Source organism: Poecilia mexicana, unplaced genomic scaffold (genome assembly GCF_051168715.1).
Source record: "Poecilia mexicana isolate PSO_F unplaced genomic scaffold, ASM5116871v1 scaffold_4, whole genome shotgun sequence".
NCBI classification, from domain to species: domain Eukaryota; kingdom Metazoa; phylum Chordata; class Actinopteri; order Cyprinodontiformes; family Poeciliidae; genus Poecilia; species Poecilia mexicana.
In genome coordinates, this window is record NW_028263373.1 from 13,651,446 (window position 1) to 13,665,555 (window position 14,110).

Consider the following 14,110-nt stretch of genomic DNA (forward strand, 5'->3'; position numbering starts at 1 on the left):
TTTCCTCCCACACAATTATCTGCTAGAATGTGTTCGTTTATAAACTGAAGTTTGTGGCTATAAGTTGACAAAATGTGAAAAACGGTTTGAATACTTTCCAAAATACTGTATTGTATTTAGTTTTAGGGATTTTCGGGGAACTTTAATCAGCCCTGTTTAACATTTATAACAGTATTTGGATCTTTGGAGTGAATTACATGCACAGCTAGTGGTCTTTGCTGTGATCTGTTATGCATTTATTCTGTTTGTAGAAGTTCAAAAAAAAGAGAGAGAGAAAAACATCACTTTCAGCGTTTAACAGTCTCGGAGCTAGGAGCAAATGGTTTAGATCAAAGCATATTTATTTGTCTGGATGGCCTAGTAAAAGTCCAGACCAAAGTTCAATTGAGAATCTGGCAAGACTTCAGATTTTGGTATCTAGATGTGCAAAGCCGTTAAGTTAGTCATTTTTCTTTCCACTTTACAATTACGTGCTATTTTGTCTATGGCATTAAATCCCTGCATAACATATAGAGATCTTTGGTTTTAAAATGACAAAATTCTTCTTCAAAAAGAAGAAAAACTTTTACAAGACACCGTAGCTAGCTAGTCACGTATGTCATTAATTTAGCAAATATCAGACTACAATGTTGCAGATTTTAACTGACAAACTTTATTCAATAAAAATGAATATAACTGGTTGAATTTAATGAGTTTTTGTCCAGGTTGCAGGTTAGTTACTTATCTCAACTTTATATATTTTAGTTAAATCTATTTAAGTCATTCGAATCAAATCTGTTTATTTATACAGCGCCAGCCAATTCACAAAAAAATACCACTTCAATTCACTATATAGATTCATTATGCAGAAACATAGTCAATTCATTTCATTCAAAGTGAGTTACATCCATCCTAAATAAGTCCAAGTGTAAAATAATTCACTGATGTATAGCTCAAAATAAATCCGACCAATTTCAAATGGCTTAACAAGCATGTGGCGACAGTGGAGAGTTGATTGCATTGAGTCATTAGCTTTGCATCAATCTATCCTACTCTAAACTTTTTTTTTTCTTTTTTTTTGGTAATTTTTTTACAGTGCAGCAGTAATTTCAGTCCAGTTGGCCTGATTGCGAATCAGTGATCCTGGTACCATCAGATGTAAGGCAACGTCTCCTTCACTATGCGTGTTTGTGAGATGCGAAGGAAAAGCTGCTGATTCTTTTTCCTTCAGAGACTCGTGTGGTAATTTGTTCGGTGTTTAATCAAGACTTGTAAAAGAAAGATTTCGCATTCAGGGTGCATGCAGAATTTTAAAGGATTTACATAGAAATCGGAGAAGTCTAATTTACTCGAGTCGGTCTCACGTCCTGGTTCTGGAAAATCTGGCAGCTAATCCCTATCTGAAAATAGTTTCACATAAAAGCATCGCTCACTCATTCCAGAAACTCTGTTTAAACCCGATAATGCCCATGTCTTGTGAAATGTCTTGGGCTTTAGAAGGACTGATACTGATATGAGAACGTGTGTCGCAGTCAGGCAGCGTAAATATAATGAGATTAACCGCCGATTTTGATCGTTTCATTGAATTTGTTCACAATGGAATAAATTGCAAACTAGCGGCAGCTTTATCCTGTTCAAAAAGGTCGGCACAAAGAGAAAAGGATCCAATAAAGCAGCATTTATGTCCTAAATGAAACAGCTATTGATTTCCTGTGTTGTATTTATGTAATCAATCTGGCTGGCATTCCTCTCCAACACACCAGCTCCTTATTTCTTTCCTGTTGCATCCCCTTGACATTTAGAGGGGAACAGATGGAGACGGAGGCCAGGTGGGTCGAGCCAGAGGCAGCAAAGGAGATGGGATTTTTGTAACACCGTGGGGCCGGGTGAAGGGTACAACGTATCGCCAGCTGCCCCCTGTCTCCCTTGACATGCACCCCAACGCTGGCCCGAACGTTTCCTCTGTGGCCTTGCCAAGCTTCTCTTTTTATGAGAGCTTTTTCTTGCCTCTAGATGCACCGCAGATCCCCGACCTTGCCTCTCCTGAGTGCGTTCTCACACCGTCGAGCCAAAGCAGCTCGAGCCGCGCCGACTTCTCATCATAGCATCACGACTCCTGACAGCAATTACCGACCACAGGCGATGCTGATATATATGAGTGACTATGCCGGGATGCATTGGAGTGAGGTGCAATAAAGTAATCACCTCTATCTTTGTCTCGCCATTCTGAGGTAATTGCAGTTTCCTTCAGATTTCTGGCTAATAATGCCTTCCCCTCTGCCCTTTAGCTGTGCAGTCCGTGGGAGTTCTCAGAGCCGGGGTGCAAATTGAACATCTGCACAAAGGCTCTTGTTACCTGAGCGGTAAGCCGGCCAGATGTCATTACGGCCCCGTGCGTGCACCCAGGAGATTTGAGAAGCAGGGAGGTGAAAAGGGTGGAACCAGCACTGCAAAACCACAAAACTCTTACCAAGTATTTCTGGTCCTAGCTTCAAGTGCAAATATCTCCATACGCTTGAAATAAGACAAAACTAACTTGCAGGCAACTATTCAGCAAGAAACATGAGCTTGTTTTGAGTCATTAACTACTTTAATATTGATTTTTAAAAAGTGGCTGGTTTCCCATATTTTAACTTATTTTAGCTGAAAAGTTATTTCTAAATTAGTTTTAATTTATTTCAGAAACTAGACCCAAAAATACTTTGCAACATTTTGTGCTTTTGCAGTCAAGTTTCACTTCATGTTATGAAGTCAGGAAGTAGGAGCTTGTTTTAAATCAATAAGTTCTTAATACTGATGAAGAAGTACCAGTTAGCGTCCCATATTGTAATGCACTATTGTTACTTCTAAGTTAGTTTTGTCTTAAGATATTTGCACTAAAATCTAGACCAAAAATACTTGATAAGATTTTGTGTTTTTGCAGTCAACTTCTGCCCTTTTTGCTTCAAGTACTCAAATCTCATGGCAGGAAAGAGGGGCTTGTTTTAAGTCAACAATTCCTTAATTATTGACTTAAAACAAGTACTAATTAGGTGTCCCATGTTATATTTTGTAATATAGGAACATTTCTTGTTCAATTGGCAGATTATTTCACTTATAACTAGTCCTTTTTCATCAACATTAAGGTGTTACTGACTTAAAACAAGCTCCCATTTCTTGCTGAAAAGTTGCTTCTAAGTTAGTTTTGTCTTTTTCCCCGAGTATCCGAAGATATTTCCACTAGAAACTAAACCAGAAATACTTGATAAGATTTTGTTTTTGCAGTGACGCAGTTGTTCTGGACTTACTCACCCTGAGTTGCATCTGCATCCCGTTGCCCTGGAAACTTGATCTCAGCTGAAGTTGGCGAGCCTTAAGCCGCCTTAAATCACTCCCCACTCCCGCAGACATGTGGCTGGTGCTGTGTATGTGCCTCTGTTCGATCGGCCGCCCCCCTCCTGCTGCATCGTCTCACACGGTGGTTGAGAGCAGCCTTCTTTTCTCAGGGTACGGAGGAGCTTTGCGGGGCTCTTTCACTTTCTTTGTGGGCTCAGAGAGTCTGTGGTGCGGGTACGGCGGGGGCTTGCGGGCCCTGCGGCCCTGCCCCGCGGGTGGTTTGGCTGCGCAGGCGTTCGAGGGTCCCGCTGAGGCCGCTCGCCGCTCTTTGTCGTGCAGGGGCAAACTTTTGGTTTCAAAGTTGGTGGGTGGGCAGCTGGCAGACTGAGGGTGAGTTAGCGACGGCGAAAATGGGCCAGCAGATGGGAGATCGCTTTGTGGGGTCTGGAGTGACCCGACTTTGGTCTCTATGATGACAGAAGGGCTGAGGGCGGGGGGTGGATAAGACTTTGGAGACAGAGGGGAGGAAGGCTGTGATCCAGGGCTGCCGGGGTGATGGAGGTTCACCGTCAGCGGAGACAGCCCGGGAGTGGGAGGCCGAGCAGGGAGGCTTCTTTTAGGAGACAGAACGTGATCCTGGGTGGTCGGGTTTCTAGACGGAGGGAGGCTGTTTGTGTTCACACGGGACAAAGTTTTTCTAGGGGACCGCCCACAAGTTAATTGAACAATCCGACTCCTTTCTGACAGAAAGCCCGCGGTCACGGAGCGCAGCTGCCCGTTCTGCGAAGGCTGACTTCTGCTGTGATCCTCTCTGCTGGGGGTTCCGTAGGAGTCTGCGGTTCCTGGCTGGTTTTCAGCTCCCGAAGCCCTCTGCTGGGCGCCGCGTACTGTCACTTCACTGGAGCTGGAGCCTGAACTGTAGCTGCTGTCGCTGGGAGGCTGAGCTTCTCCTCCAGGCCTCTGCTGCTCCTCATCATCCAGATCAATGGAGGAGGTTAGATAGTCAATCTGCTGCACGACCTAGAAAACACACAGAATGATTTATAAATAAAAGCACAAATTATCCGCGACACTCTCCCAGAGGGAATAATTATAATCTGTTGCAAGCAGATTTTGTTTCTGTACTGTAAAGTTCCCAAAGTCGACATGTTTTGAAGAATCAGAGAGCATTTATAGCATGGTTTCTATTAATGAATGGGGAAATTAAATTATAAAATCATGCACCTTTTTAAATGTGTGTAGCTGCAGATCGTCCCTTTTGTATTAGAAGAATTTGCTTTTGGATTCCTACTTAAGTTCGGGTCAGGAAGTCACTTTGGGTCATCACATCAAATCACACCAGTTACTGGTTTTGGCTTTTTTTTTTTTTTTGCCTTAATTGTTACAAAAAATAAAATCAATTAACATAAAGCAGAAGGACTTTTGCTGTTGTAGGTGGGACATTTTCAGATTTTGTCACACTGCAAGCACAAACCTCAGTGGATCGTATCTGATAATATATCTGTGACTGAACTCCATAAAGTGTCTAAAGTGGTAGAGTGAAAAGAAACGGCACTAAAATTGTTCTGCACATAAAAGTCAACAAAATGTGGTCACGGTTTTGTGTTCAGCACACCAGAGTCAAGAAGAGAAGCATTAGCATAACCCCTTAGCATAACGCAGCCACTACTGTGTTTCAACAGAACATAGTTTTGCTACCTAAAAAGTCCAATTTTGTTCCCTTCTGAATGAAAAACCTTCTTCCACATGCTTTCTGTGTTCAATACATGACTTTAGACAAACACTAGGCAGGTCTTCTTTCCAGCTATTTGTCCACAGGGAATTCATTATCTGGCCTGAAAGTTCAGATGGACGGTCAGGTTTTGGACAGCGTGTTTGTTTGCTGAATACAAATTCAGGCCAGGGGTGGATGATTAGACTTTAAAGTTTTATTAGGTTATCTAATGGTATGATCGTGGTAATAGTAAAAGTGATGATAAAAAACTATTCATTACTTCTATCTGGAGGTAAGTGTATAGCTGTGATTGCATAGCACATCTGTTAGAGAGCCATAAACACAAAAACTGCTCTTGAAAAACATTTCCATTTCAAATACGCTCCTCGAGGACACCAGTCACATAAAGAATGATTTGTATCACTAAAGTGCACACAACAACTGCATCAAGTTTATTGATATTTATCGTATGGGACAAGCAGAGGAGAAAATAATAAAAAATAATTCTGATAATGCTGCCAGATTTGGGTTTTTGATTGTAATTTATCGCGACAATGATCATAAAATTGGATGGAGGTTTGCAGTCGTGACATAAAAACATTCAAGGAGTATCCGCACTTTTGCAAGATATTATATGTCCTGGTTTTATATGCTGCACTGACATTCTTTTCCACATACTTCAAGTAGCATCAGTGGGAATATCAAACTTCTCAATTTTGGCGTTTGGGAACTTTTTTTCAGATGCTAGTTGATCTCTCATCAGAAACCTTTGCATACTTTAACGCCAAAAAAAAAAATTTGCTACAGAAAAAAATCTAAAAGCTAAATATTTTATTGCAGCTTCATAAACTAAAGATGAAGTGTGGCTTAGCAAGTCTGAGGCAAACATATATACCTTGCAGGTTCCCGGCTGTACATCGTCAGCTCTGTTTTTTTTTAGCCAGACTGCAGAGGACCAGGAACAGGCGTCTCACTGTGTGCAGCGATTGACCTCAGGAACTTACCAGCTGTTTTTACTAAAACAGAGGGGATCGCGGTTAATTGTTCTGGCTCGTCTGACACGTTCATAGATCAACGTCGCTGTATCCGTCACGCCATAGTTTAAAGTTAAGCAAGTAAGACCATTTTTAGAGTTGCTTTCACGAATAGACGCCAAATAACTTGGATCATAAAATCCAAATCTGGACATAAACACTTCACATTTTTAACCTTTTCGGAAAAAAGAAGAAATACTTTCATCATTCAGCTCTGCATTGTACCGATGGGCCATGTCTTACAGTTTATCTTGAGTTTGAATTGTGTTGAGGAGGTGGTGGACGCATAAGGTTTAGTCACAGATTAATCACAAACCCGTATTGGTGCTTTGATTTTTTTTTTTTCTTCTTTTTTTGCAAAAGCCACTCAGAGAAGTAGTGGGTGAGCAGCTGATTCATGTGGACAGAAAATGGAGATTATTCTGCCCTCCCTCATATCAAATAGGTCTATATATTTCTACGCCTTTAATATAAGGTGGAGGAGTTGCCAAGGTGCTGTGATTCAGGAGAACTAATATTTAGGAAGTTATGAAGAGCTGCTGTATAGAGGAGACATAATAGAGAAATAATAAATAAACCTGCTGCTTTGGGGGGTCCCTTAATTACAGGAAGCAGTGAGGCAGATGTTCACATGGCCTGACTGAAAGTCCACCTTTGTTCAGTGTGATTAATGTTTAAAACACCTCACTGCTTTTACATCCATTTTGTTCCCCCAGCAAAAAGCTTTTAAAAACATCTCAAATCGGGACGTCTCAGCTCCGAGGCTTCAACAATTTAACCTTCAGCTTTCATTACCAAACAGACAGGCTTTTATTAACGACGCAACAATCTGCATTTCAATCTGACTCCGTTTTGCTTCGGTTTGGACCATTTTTTGCTCTTCTCTCGTTAATTGAATGATTTTAGAAGAAAGACACAATGAGGACCCTGAATCAGGCGTAGTACCAGTCAATGAGACGATGACATTACAATCGCACAGGACAAACTAACATGTTATGAACAAAAGCTGGTCCTGGTGGGCAGAGAAAGTTCGTCCCACGACGCCCCGAAACTGGAAACAACAAGCAGCACTTGTTCAGCAGATCTCAGTGATCTGGTTTAAATGTGCAGAGTTAAAGGATCACTTAGGTGCTGCTGAGATGCCAGTCTGGGTTAAGATTTTAAAACAAACATGGAAGGTTTCACTTTTACATGTTAGCAAAAGCTGCTAAGACCTGTTGATTATTCCCCGTTTCACTGGGATGGCTGTTGCATCGGCCTGAGGGGACAAAATGAAGACCTACGTTACATTTTAGAAGTCCTAAATAATAAAAAAAAAGAGATGGCTACTCTGTTTTATATATATATATATATATATATATATATATATATATATATATATATATATATATATATATAAAGAAAAGGCCTCAAATCAAAACTCACATAGTCAGAGATCAAACTCCGGTGTCACCAGGAGATTTCTTCTAGATGGAGTCAACATATAGAAATAATTACAGCCCTGAAGCTTCTTTAAGGTTAAATAAATAATAAAAGTTACGGCAAACACTTCTGGTGGCCTTCCTCTCATCTTTACTTTCCACATCGCAAAGACGTTAAAATCATCCAAGACAGAATGAGAGTACTATTACATTACAGTGGTGTGAAGGCTAAATTTAGTCAGCCCTCCCATCTAATGCTCCTTACCCAGAAAGTAAAAAGCCTGCTCCATAATCTATCAAAAAAAAAAGAAAGAAAAAAAAAGACACACATGTCTGAATGCAAAATGGGTGCAGAGAATAAGTATATGCTCTGCAGGCGTGCACTAATAAAAGCTCAACACAAAGACACACGAACACACAGACACACAGGCAGCTGCGTGATGACAGAGGCTGGAGAGATTGGAGAAAATTACGCTGGGGAAAATGTTTGACCCAGCTCACCACCTGCTCTGTGTGCACAGATAAATCCTCTGCCCATGCCGGATGAGTTTTGTCCTCTGTGTTCAACAACATCCTTGCTGATGTCAAAGGATGACCTGATTTGTTTGCCTGTTTTTTTTGTTTTGTTTTTTTTTCCTGTTAAAGCCGCGGCAGGTTTTTGAGCGAAGCCTTTCATTTCGCTTTGAAGTGGTGCATGTAGTATATGCACATGCAGTGACTCTGGGCAGGTACTGCTTGTTAATGTCAGAAATCGGAGGAGATAAAAGGGCTGCTTTTCATCCGCTGTTTTCGAGGACGTTTGTTAAAAAAAACAAAGTCTTTGACCCCCTCGGGTCTACACACACACACACGCTCCGAGAGATGTTTATTGTTGAGCTCCGTCATTAAAGTTTCACTCCGCTCTTCGAGCTTAACGCGGTTCTTTCTTCTCTTCGGGATCTGAGTCATGGTGCAGCTCTTTTTTTTTTTTTTTTTTGTCTTTACACTTGACTGAAACACATCAGCAGATTATCGCCGTCAGACTGACGATCTATGCAAATTTTCCTCTACTTTCCATTGAGCAAAGATGCTGATCATGTTGCATATTGCACTCCTATGTATGTTTGGGAATTTTATGCACAAAGCCAACAGAAAATAGTGAAATGAAAGAAAATTACATGTTTTATTTTTGTAATTAAAAATGTGAATCCCTTCCCCCCACTGAGTCAAACTTTGCAGACACCGCTCTGCTGAAAGTCTTTTGGGCTTCGTCTCTTCCAGGTTTGCTCACCCATAGACTGAAATTAATTGCAACTTTTCTTTGCCAAATATTTTAAACTTGCATTGACAGTCGAGTGCATTTGAACATCAAAGCACGGCCACATATTCCTAATTGAATTTAGTGATTGGGCTTTGACTAGACCACTTAAACCACCCCATTGAGGCTCAGACGTTCAGGACGTTTGCCATGATGGAAGGCGAACCTCCAGGTTTCCTCCCAGGATTGTTTTGCATTTATCTCTGTCCATCCTCATCTTCACCGTCTCTTCAGCAGGAAGGTGTCCCCACATCACGTTGCTGCCACCAACATGTTTCACTGTGTTCAGGCTGAAGTGGAGTGTTGTTGTTTTTTTTTGTTGTTTTTTTTGCCACATGTACAATTTTGCATGCAGAGCTGAAAGTTCAGCTTCCAAGTCAAGTCCTTGAGAGTTACCCTCCTGTAAGTTTATGGTGCATGTCTTCTCCAACACACCTGAATCAAATGAACGCCTCCTTACCAGGCCTCTGCAGAGCTGAACGTCGTTCGATTCAAGTGTTGCAGCAGAAATGCGTCTAAAAGTTGCAGCAAGGTGTCTCTAGAGGAGTGGAGTTTCTGACTTAATGCAAACTTTAAATGAGACTTCTAATGACTTCCTATCACCAATGGTTTTGCTCTTCCCACTCTGCCATAAAGGCACAGTTATTAGTTGCCCTCCACAGATCCTCCCACTGGTTTATCATCTATATAGCGATAAATTTCTTATCATTATAACAACTTTGATTTATTGCTGTCGCGACAAATTACAATTAATGACGTTCGAACCTCCCCAGATGTGTCCGTATTGTCAGGATTGTTAGTTTCACTAATTTCTCCAGTGTTTGTTCAACGAGAGTTTGAGTAAATATCAAAACATTTGAAAGTATTTGTGCAGTGTAGTAAGACAAACCGAACTTCTTTATGTGACTGGTGTCCTAAAGAAGCGCATTACAAATGCTTTTCAAGAGCAGTATTTGCGTTTGTGGGGCCATGATTGTTGTGTCGTGGAGACACAGCCATGCTGTTAAAAGAAGTAGTAAATAGTTGACTTTTATTGTTCTCACAATAGTACCACAAAAAAAAAAAAAAAACTTGATCATCGTCTTCCTTCCAGATTACAAGTCGGTGTTGGTCTGTCACATAAAACCCCAATAAAATTCATGTTTTTCAAGATTGTGGTTGTGATGGGAGATAGTAAAAGCAGTGTGATTACTTTTCCATGCCAGTAAACGACCTCTGTCCTTGCCTCACTCCATTTCTTTTCCACATTAGTGCTTACTGCTTAATGCAACAATGCAACACTACTTCCACAGCGACTTATTCTCGTTTCATTTGCCACCTCTGTTTATACATGCAGCCTTATCGATCGCTTTTTTTTTTTTCCACATTTCTTGCTGTATTCTTCATAAACTTTCATCGCAGCGATGTTAATTCTGTCAGGGAGAAGTCTTTAAAGTCACAATGATGAAGTTACTACCTCTGGGCTTTGGCTGTGACCTCGCTGATCGGACGCCAGGAGGAAAGATTTGCGTGTCACATTTACTGGACGAGGCACGGATATTCAGACATAAATGGATTATAAAAGAGCGCCGGCTACCGTCCAGCTGTGCCTGGAGCAGCAGCTGTCCATGAGAGGGAAAAGCGGTGGAAAAGAGAGGATGTTAGAGGCAAGGCTTTTTACTAATGTCACCCTGCATCGTCTGAACATCCTCTGAATGCATCTGGCAAATGGGCCATAACTACCGTCTCATCCACCTTTATGAAAGCGCACGCCCGACTTGAGCACAAAGTGCCAGACTCTGGAGTGTCTGGGGAGAAGAAAGGAGAGCCTGAGAAACAACAACATGTTTTGGGTCCGTGCATCCCCGCTGCAGATGCTTTTCTGCTTGTTTAATTCTGCTGAGAAAGTGCATTTGTAGTCTGCCTTGTTATCTCTAAATGCCCTCAAGGTTTTTTTTTTTTTTTTTTTCTGCAAAAGCTCCAACATTTTCTGCATGAGGAAAATGTCTAAATTAATGAGAGAGGATGCAGTAAGGCCCTGATTTGTTTATGTTCCCACCCTTCAGCCTTGGAAAGAAAAGAGACAAATCTGCAGCTCTCATGGCAAAGTTTCAGACACATGATACATAAATCAACAAACAACTGTGTGTGTGTGTGTGTGTGCGTGTGTGCGTGCATGCATGTGTATTCGTGTGTGTGTGCATGCGTGTGTATGCGTGTGTGCATGCGTGTGCATGTGCGTGTGTGCATGCGTGTGCATGTGCGTGTGTGTGTGTACCTCTTTGATTTCCTGCTGGATGTCCCTGAGGGAAGTGAGGACCTGCTCCAGGTTGTCCACCACCCGTTTGATCTGATTTCGGACCACCTTTCTGCTGCAGCCCACTCCTTTCCTCTGTGGCTCCTGCTCTCTGTTTGGTCTGTGCGGTACCCACGTCTGGTTCTGACCCAGGATCGCAATCCGCTCCGAGTTCGGCCGGGGCCTCCTGGGGCCTCTCAGGGTGGCGGTGCAGCCCAGGGCTCCTGGAGGGGTCTGACTGGAGAAGATGAGCCCGTTGAGGGCCGTCAGGTCCCTCTGACTCTGAGAAGTCCTGCCGTGTTTGTTGACGCAGCTGAAGCTGGAGCTGAACCCGCGCTGCCTCTCGATCAGCTGCTGAGTGCCTGAGCTCAGCCAGCTGGAGGAGTGGACGTCTCTCTGGCGGTAGGTGGTGTGACTGGTGTAGTCCCACATCTTCCCCTCGCTGTCCTCCATGCACACCACGACGGGCACATCGCAGTCGGGCGTCTCGGCCAGCAGCACGGGTACAGGAGTGGGATGGGGCCCCACCAGAGGCCCGTATTTGCTCACTGAGGGGCTGCTTGCGGGACCCACGTTTTGGCTCTGCGGCGGCGAGGAGCAGCTGTCGGCCAGTCCTTCCTCTGGGCTGAGCTGAGAGTTGCTGCTGGGCTCCACCTCCAGCTCTTTAGTCTTGCTCCACCTGGCAGGACCGTCCTCTCTCTGCTTCCCAACGCCGCCTGGCAGGATGTGATGCCCCCTCAGCACCACCGGCAGCATCCCTATGCCATTACACCGGAGCTCCCCCTTCTTGGCCCGGCTGGAGAAGAAACCGATCCCCTTGGCCCTCTCCAGCGGGGTCAGAGCGCTGCGGCCCTCTGAGCTGGACCTGTACGCCCCGTTGAGCCCCAGGTCGCCGCCGCCGCTGCTGCTGTGGTGAGCCTTCAGGCTGTTGCGCAGCCATGGGATGAAGTGGGGGGCGTGAGCCTTGAAGCCCCTCTGCTCCCCAGGTGTGGTGGCGGTGGCCCGGCTGTCAGAGAACATGCTGACAGATGTTGACCTTCTTCCATGGATCTCTTCCTGCTTTGGCCATCAGCATCTGCTCTCCCTTTGCTGTTTCCTCAGTTTTCAAAACTTTGTTTCCTCCTGTGCTGTTTTCCCTCCTCAGCTCAAGTCCCACCCTCTGCCTCTGCTCCTGCCAAAGCCTGGTTTTGATTTTATCGCCCTGCCTCTTCCTCCCGCCTCCCCTCCGATCCTGCTTCTCCACCCACTCGTCTCGCTCTCCGTTGTGGTGCTCCTGGAGCCCCTCTCCCTCCCTCTCTCTGGGCCTGTCTCAGAGAAACCAGGAGGCCCCCTCTCCCTCTCTCTCTTCGTCTTTCCCCTCCGCCTGCCTGCGTCTCACTGGCTCTGTAGCAGCAGAGGCTTCCTGTCTCTACATCGCTCTCTCTCTCTCTCCTCACCCCTCCCTCACTGCACTGCGCTGCCTCCTATCCTCGCTCTTTCTTCCTCCCACTCCCGTTCTCTCTCTGCCTCCTCCCTCGCCATCCCTGCCTCCTCTCTGTTCTTATCACAGAACCCCTTATCACCCTTTTGCAACTCTCTTTTCTTTCCCTGTCCTCCGTATCACTGTTTTTTTTTGCACTCAGCCCCACCTCTCAATTTACCAGAGAAAACAGCTGAAGCTCAATCAAGGCGGCAGTATTATTAATCCCCCCACCCTGTTAGAGAGTGTGTAACCATGTGACTCTTCTCATCTGATTACTCCTTTCCCCAGCTCAGCCCATTACAATTAAATGCTGCTTACAGAGGGATGGGGTGGGGGGGGGGATGGATAGCAGCAGGAAGGGTTGAAGCACATAATTGTGACCTGTAAAATGAGGGATCAGCGCCAGCCTGACAGAAGAAGAAGAAACTGCCCCTCCGCAAACAGCAGCCTGCCTGTGGGACTGCATGCTCCCCCCCGCTTATAATAACTGTCAGCAAATAGTGTCACATTACCTCCCTGTTGTTTTCCCCTGTTTTCCATTTCCAACTTCGATTTGTTCTAATTAAACAGAGGCAGCTGCTCTTTACTGGACTCCTGCACAATATTCATTTTTTTTCTTTCTTTTTTTGTTTTGGTTGTCTGAATCAGATTTCTTGTGTCTGACAAGCTCAAATGTGCCTCCTGAGGAGCTTTTTCCACTCAGCTGCTGCTGCATTGGTGGGAACCTCCCTCTCTGGCAGCATCTTAAATGAAAAACACCAGCAGAGACACACAAAAGCCCTGACAGTTTGCTGTCACTCAGCACCGAGACGCTCAAAGCATCTGCCAGGCTGGTAGTCACACAGCAGTGTGCTGCTGAGGTAGCGCCCTGTTAAAATATGACTTCATCTCCTGACATGCAACACATAGGAATACTGTACATACTCGGTGTAATCTGTCTGCATGTTGACAGATTGCTGTCAGTCTGTAGTGACCATTACGATGGATTAAAAAAAAGCATTAAAAAGTGAAAGCAATGGAGCAGCTGCTGTTAATCCTTCTGAACTCTTCCGCGGCACACGGCCAAATACTGTGGCTGGTCTGGCACGGATGTCGACAACCTATGCTAATCCATCCTTCTACCTACAATATTCCACCTTCTGTTAGTTGAATGTAGTTTTCTTGTGTTGTTACTTGTTACAAACAAATTTTATAAACATAAAACTGCGTTTTAAAACTCCAGTGTTAACTTTAAAAAATATATAAATAAATTTTTGTACATATTTGTTAAAACTCTCACTGTGTCCTGACTACAATATATGAAACAGATAATTTGTGAAAACATTGAGTTCCTCCGCCTCATCCCGGTGCTACTATTGGCCCTTTGCACGTGACGTCACTCTCTTCGAACCTCTGCCCGCTCCGCCATGACGGACGTCAAAACAACCTATGCGCTCCTGTGAAAAGCCTGTCAAAAAATGCACATATGTTTTGTTTTGTACGTTTTTAATCCTGCTCCGGTGTAAGGGAAAACGCTGTTGAGGGAGGAAGTGGAGGTCGGTTTCTAAGCTAGCTGTTTCAAGCTTCTGTAAATACCGCCATCTATGAACCCCAACCAGGTGTGTTATACTCAC

The 14,110-nt window shown here is 44.0% G+C and overlaps 1 protein-coding gene across 1 annotated transcript; it reads right to left on the bottom strand.

The window, feature by feature from the left end:
• Positions 1 to 3,252: 3,252 nt before the first annotated feature.
• LOC106933768 (uncharacterized) lies at positions 3,253 to 13,552 on the bottom strand. Its single transcript, XM_088004992.1, has 2 exons — positions 11,018 to 13,552; positions 3,253 to 4,314 (listed from the first exon to the last, which is right to left on the bottom strand). Exons 1-2 carry the CDS (start codon positions 12,053 to 12,055, stop codon positions 3,430 to 3,432), a joined length of 1,923 nt encoding a protein of 640 aa, XP_087861118.1. The 5' UTR covers positions 12,056 to 13,552; the 3' UTR covers positions 3,253 to 3,429.
• Between the last annotated feature and the right edge of the window lie 558 nt (positions 13,553 to 14,110).

What these genes read in the sequence shown, in the direction of transcription:
- LOC106933768 (XM_088004992.1), bottom strand. Translation starts at nt 12,055, where the DNA reads ATGTTCTCTGACAGCCGGGCCACCGCCACCACACCTGGGGAGCAGAGG. An exon ending in TCCAGCAGGAAATCAAAGAG is followed by an intron (nt 4,315 to 11,017) that starts GTACACACACAC and finishes TGTGTTTTCTAG; the next exon opens with GTCGTGCAGCAGATTGACTA.